Genomic DNA, 6,755 nt, shown 5'->3' on the forward strand with positions numbered 1-6,755 from the left:
TCTGACCTGGCTGGAGCTGGGATGGATGTCAATCTCCAACCCCGTTGAGCCCTTGGCTGAGATTGATAACAAAGGGGACCAACGTGTAGAGTCCGAATGGCCTTGCTATAGGAAATGTAACTGGAAGGCAAGAGAGGGAATGCTGGAGACCTGTGTGAAATTTGCTAAGTTATTTTATGTGTGGGAATATAAAAGCAATATTTAGCCACCCAATGCCCATTTAGTTGTCATGGAGCTCCTGCCACCAAACACGCACCTGGGCACTGCACGCACAATAACTAAGATACTCAAACAGGGGCCCCCTTCCCTGGTTACAAGCACCCACTCGTACCTCCCCGCAGGACAAAGACACTTCAGTCAGAGGGGCAGATGCTCAACTGATGTAAACTGTCCTCACTCCACTGATGTCATTCAAGTGCTCAGGTACTTCTCTGCCAAAACCGTTACGTTTAAAAGGAAGCAAAGATTTGGTGTATTTAAACCAAACCTTCGCTGTTTGATCCCAACTCCAGAAACGGATGCAGTGTTTTGCTTATGGCGCGGCGAGGCAAAAAGTGGAAAAGGAGTAGATTTTATGTATTATGCCAAATGTCGTCAAATTGTCACTGTATTCGGATGATCTTTCTTAGCTTCTTCTAAACCTCATTGTGATGCGTTGCAGCAGATGCCAGACACCTGTTTTTAGCTGCAGGAGGGGGGGAGTTACCACCTGTCATGGTTTTGGTCATCTGAGCAGGAAGAACGAAGGACCAGGTATTCAACATTCTTCCTCTGAGGAAAAATCCCTCCCAAGCTATTTAGGAACAAAGTCCCTCCCTTGCCCATCTGCCCCTTGCTCCAGAAAATGACCCCTTCCTTTCTCACAGGGCTTTGAATATTTATATCACTACTGCAGATACTGTAATTTTTCTAATAATAAATCTGACTTGGTTAATCTGTGTAAAACAGGAGCTTGGGGGGGGCGGGGGAGTTGTCTCTTGTAAATGAGGAGGTGATACATGTGCTATGGCGCAAGGAAGAGTATTTTGTGATTACTGAATTTCTAAGGACTAGGGTAACCCCAGGAGACGTTGAGATGCAAACAGGAATTCTGGAGCTGCAGTAGTTTACACCTATTAGTAATGAGCAACTTCTTAGCTTCTGCCTCTTTGTTACTGTATTAATAATGCTTAGCACATACCTAATGTTTCTTTCATCTTCCCTGCACTTCACCAGCATTAGTTAATCCTCACAATCCCTGGCATTTGTTATTACCATTTTCCAAACAGGGGAAATTGAAGGGGTCAAGAGACTTGTCAGGCCAAGACTGCTTTGGGATATGTCAGGATGAAAGTGTTATCAAGTGTTGGCCAATTATAGGCCAGTCATCTGTTTTTGAGTGGCATAGCAGCTCTGACATTTTCTAGAGTTTTCTGTTTTCCTTGTCTATTTGGCGATCTGGATGTGAGACAGAGACTACACTCACCTGTGTGATTGCTGGTCTCCTTCTGGTGATGGACAAAGATTAAAATATCCCTCCTGATTCCTCTAAATATGGCAGCGGTCTCGGATACCATTAAACATTGGGGTGTGAACATGTACAATGTCTCAAATTGCTATCCAGCAACAAGGGTTCTTATATGGGGCATCAAAGGGATTTGGCTTTGTTACCCCACTTGCAGGAAGATTGTGAAGTATTTGGGGCAGATGATACTCAGCCCTCTATCCTCTCTGCATCAAACCCAGACGATGATTTTTGACATGTGTCCAGTCTCTGGAAGATATTGAGGTTTAGATGAGTTGGCTGAGACTGGCTCAGTCCAGATAAAATGGAAAATGACTCTGGTTGCCTGAGGGAACCAACAGAGGAGATGTCGGCAGTCATATCTTCCCCTTTGATGGAGGAGAGTTGTCCATCCTTTATTAACAGAGCTCACAATGGTTGCTCCTGGACATCCTGATATCTGCAGCTGCTGAGAGCACTTTTTCATCTTCATGTGAAAAGAAGGTTGCATCCTTTCCTCGTGGGTGGTGGGCTGCATCGCAGTTTTCACGCATTTATTACCTCCCCGTTGAATGGCTGCAATATGCTTTACTTGGGGTAATACATGAAAACAACTTGGACAGCATATTCATCCATAGGAGTATTTCATACATAGTTCACATTATACCTGGGTCAAGTATCATAGGGGTAGCCGGGTTAGTCTGAATCTGTAAAAAGCAACAGAGGGTCCTGTGGCACCTTTAAGACTAACAGAAGTATTGGGAGCATCAGCTTTCATGGGTAAGAACCTCACTTCTTCAGATGCAAGGCCTGGGTGCCATAGATAGCACTAGCTTCCATTCTGTTTCCAGGTGTGATTCAAGGTGTTGGTTCTAATCTATTAAGTCCTATGTGTATTTTGTCCTGTGTGTCCATTAGAGACCATCTTTCCTTCCATCCCTTAGCCTATCAGTTTAGAGCAGCCAGAACATTTAAACTGACTCTCAAGTCTCTACGTGTGGCTAGTGGCAGGAAGTTCTGAGCAAAAGGCCTTCAGCCCTAGTCTGACATTGGCCTTCCGCTACTGGTCTCATGCAGCCCACATTCAATGACCTTCTGTGTTTGTTGCAAGACCCATCTGCTCACACAGGCTTTTGCTGATGAGGGTGGAACACGGAGCGGTTGGTGGTGAGTTGGCAAGTGGGCATGCTGTCATTTCTGGTGTCTTTTGTACACTATCTCTACCCCAATGATATTTATAAGTGTACTTGATAAATTAATATATAAGTACAATTATTGGCTGGTATTTCCAAAGCCACCTAGAGCAGTGTTTCCCAAACTTGGGACGCCGCTTGTGTAGGGAAAGCCCCTGGTGGGCCGGACCGGTTTGTTTACCTGCTGCGTCCGCAGGTCCGGCTGATTGCGGCTCCCACTGGCCGCGGTTTGCTGCTCCAGGCCAATGGGACCTGCTGGAAGTGGTGGCTGGTACATCCCTCGGCCCGTGCTGCTTCCAGCAGCTCCCATTGGCCTGGAGCAGCGAATCGTGGCCAGCGGGAGCCGCGATCGGCCGGACCTGCGGACGTGGTAGGTAAACAAACTGGCCCGGCCCACCAGGGGCTTTCCCTAAACAATTGGCATCCCAAGTCTGGGAAACACTGACCTAGAGGATTTGAATATGCAGTTTGCACTAAAATGAATGAGAATTGCTTGTCCAAACCCCATAATCCATTTTTGAAAATCTCACCCATTATCTTTACTGCCCTGCCAAATGCAAGCATATACTTGGTCGGACAGCAAGTGTAATAAATGCAGTTTGTGATAGTAAATATTTGCATGAGGTGACCGTGCTTTCTTCTTCTGTCTAGGACTTGAAAGATGACCGGAGTGATGAAGAAGAGGAAGACTCCCTCACTGATAATGAAGAGTGCATGAAGAATGGCAGCAAGAATGGCAGCAAGAATGGCTGTGGGTTGAGCAGACACCAACTCTTAAACAACAATCATTAGATCCAACCCTGCACCATCTCCTGCAGTGTCGCTTGCTGTGTCCTTAACCCAACCTACAGTATAGAGCTTAAAGTCAACAGGCTTAAAAGAGTCTGTGATTGATTTATTGCTGGTTACTAGATCTGGAAGGAAGCCCATTTTAGAAAGGGGGTGGGGGGACTGCTTAACATGACAAAATGTGTTAATGACCCACTTTCTGAATTACTGCATACAAGTGTGTGAAAAACATATCTAGACTCTGTAAATCTCTCTTGAAATGCTCAAGAATTTCAAAACTATCTCAGAACACTTAAAATCTAATGGATTTAATCATACATTGCAAATCTGAGAAAAGCCAGGCAACTTTACCCAATAATTTTAGTGGCGTTTCCATATATTTTTAGAAGTGTATAGCTGATGTGAACCCCACTAAAGATCAGAATGGCAAGATCTTTGCAAGAGAAATCTATAACACTGGGATGTATTATCTAGCATTTTACGCATCCTGTTTGCATTTCAGCCCTTAGCACTGGGCTGCTGCTTGTGAATTAGATCTAATTCCCATGTGGCTGGGGGAAGCTAGCAAGTAGGCTCTGTGGCTATTATTCAAGTTTGTTTGTGCCTCCCTGAAATGCCTCCTTCACTTAAAGAAGCAATTGTTAGATCCTTGCTCAAAAAAATCCGTTCTTTGCAATGGCAGATAATCTCTCCAGATATCACCCATCTCAAGTCTTCTGTTTCAGGGGAAGATTTTCAAGAAAGTGGTGGCAAAAAAAATAAAATCTCATTCATTAATAGGGTTTGTAACGTTTTTGAGACTGGATTACTGCATTGAGTTCTGCAGGAGGCTACACTGTCAAACCACTCAGCAATTGCAGCTAGTCCATGGTGCCATGGTCTACTCAGTCATTGGAGTCTTGCACAAAATGAGCTCTGAGCTTTCCAATACTCTGGCTATCGACCAACTTCCAGACGACGTTTCACAGGTTATTGACTTATAAAGCCCTAAAACGGTGGTTCTCAAACTTTTGTACTGGTGACCCCTTTCACATAGCAAGCCTCTGAGTGTGACCCCCCCTTATAAATTAAAAACACTTTTTAATATATTTAACACCATTATAAATGCTGGAGGCAAAGCGGGGTTTGGGGTGGAGGCTGACAGCTCAGGACCCCCCATGTAATAACCTCGCAACCCCCTGAGGGGTCCCAACGCCCAGTTTGAGAACCCCTGCCCTAAATGATTTGGGTCCCCTTATTGTAAAGACAACTTCTGCCCATGTGGTTCTGCAGCCCTTGAAGTGATCTGATTCACTCAAGCTAACAGCTCAGGAGAGACAAAAGGGGGCTACTGACACAAGGTCCTCATTGAGAGGCCGTTGTATTTAATACTCGTCTCCCCATTCTGGCTGCAAGAGCCTGAATTTGGTGACCTATAGGGCACGCTGCAGAATTCACTTGTTTTTCCAGGCTTCCTTTGGAAGAGGGAAGGATGAGTGAGGGGCTGGAGGATTTGCTGGGCTAGGAAATGTTGCTAGGGGCTTGGGACTCGCGTTTTGTGTTGTTATAAGCTATGGGAGTGGTCTCTTATGGGGAGTGGAAATTGCGGGATGTCTGCCTGTGGTCTTTTTGACCTATAAAACTGTATTTAATCTGGGGGGAGGAGGAGAGAGTCGCGTGCCATGAGCAGTGGATGATGCTTTATTATAAATAAATGGAATCTGGCCTAGTGTGTTTTGAAAAGAGCAGGAAGCATACAAGGAAAAACACCAGTCGGGATAGTCAGTGCTATATTTCTTGCTTGCACTGCTTGGGGTGAGTAGCCAGTTATCTCAATGTCTGCAGTATTCCCTTGTACTACTTTGTACTTACTGTAGGAAATACAATCTCCTGCAGCATTCAGGGTATCTCACTGCCAGTACTTAAGTCACCAGCAGCAGCTAGCAAGTGTTTCTGGGCCATCCTTGCTTATAAATGCTCACGACTAATAATTTAAATGCATTCAAATGGCTTTTCTCAGCAAAATGTGAACATAGGAGGTCCAGGCTATATGTTCCTTTATAAGAGCAGTGGATATATAGTAATATTTTCTGCAAATGTTGAGTGATTCTGGGAGACAGCCAGTGCATATTTTTTAATTTTGATTCCAAAAATCTTTCCTGATATGAAAAAGAGAGGAACCCATAACAGGAAAGAGAGAATGCTGAACTCTTCCAGGGAGTGAGCCTGAATTTATAATGCAAATTGTTGCCAACTCTTGCCATTCTTGCTTGGGCAAAATTTCCATTGAAATCCATTAAAATTCCCTGGAGTTTTGACTGGGTCAGAATTCTGGACTGCTCCTTAATGCATATCTCTGGACTGTCCCTTGTTAGAAGGGATATTCCTCACATTAGCCCCAAATATGCCTCTTCCCCACTCTGAACTTGCTTCATATCCTGCAAATTATTAACAGGAACATGGAAGCAAGAAGCTGGCCTTAGAGAGAATGTGATTCATGCTAAAGAAATTAATTTCACATTGCTTCAAGATCCTTGTCCTGTCTTTTCCATGTCCCCTGTTTTGGATCTTTGTACCACAGTGTGTTCTGCATTTGGACCTTAGCAGGTTGAGAGGTATGAAGTAGTGGAGAGTTTAACCAGTTGAAGTTGTGAAGATGACTTTGCTATGACATTTTGACCATATCAGAATATGAACAGTCAGCAGTCCTATAGCCTTGTGGTGAAATCCTGGCCCCACTGTAGTCAATGGGAGCTTTGCCATTGACTTCAGTGGGGTCCGGATTTCACCCCCAGTCTAAAGTCAATGGTGCCACGAATTCACCTTTTTGTATTTATGAAAAATGTCTATTATGCTGCTTCTATGCCAGTTATTTAGACAGATAAAATAGATAATCTGATCGCTAGATAACCTATTATTCCACTTTGGACCAGAGCTGTTGACTTCATGGGACTCATTGGTAATCAGTCATTATCATGCCCTTTTGTACGATCACCGTTTTTATACTTCATGGTCACTACTTTTGCCTTGTCAAACGTGTTACAATCTATAAATAAACCTTTTAAAAATGTCTCCAAGTTAGAAATGCTCTTGGATCATTGTTCGTCTACCACCATTGGCCACTGTGAGTAGCAGTTTTCATTGAAATCTCTGAAGTAAATTGTGCTGTTGAATTCTACAGCTGTGTGTGTGTGTGCCTCTGCCTCTGCTAAAGCCCTTTGTATTTGTGACATTATGTAATGTTCAAGTAGGGCTCTGGATAAGTAATAAAATATGGCTTTTAACAGGCAGACTTATTTTTACTTGGAATT

General features: G+C 43.9%; 1 protein-coding gene across 3 annotated transcripts in view; it reads left to right on the top strand.

Annotated features, from left to right (window-relative positions):
- CERS3 (ceramide synthase 3) overlaps positions 1 to 6,516 on the top strand; it is a 60,624-nt gene extending 54,108 nt beyond the window's left edge. For all 3 annotated transcript variants that reach the window (XM_054041014.1, XM_054041013.1, XM_054041015.1), the window contains one exon: positions 3,328 to 6,516. In XM_054041014.1, coding sequence (XP_053896989.1) covers positions 3,328 to 3,468 — 141 coding nt within the window. In that variant the 3' untranslated portion in view covers positions 3,469 to 6,516. The remainder of the gene's footprint in view (positions 1 to 3,327) is intronic.
- The last annotated feature ends 239 nt before the right edge of the window (positions 6,517 to 6,755 follow it).

This window comes from Malaclemys terrapin, chromosome 10 (genome assembly GCF_027887155.1).
Source record: "Malaclemys terrapin pileata isolate rMalTer1 chromosome 10, rMalTer1.hap1, whole genome shotgun sequence".
NCBI classification, from domain to species: domain Eukaryota; kingdom Metazoa; phylum Chordata; order Testudines; family Emydidae; genus Malaclemys; species Malaclemys terrapin.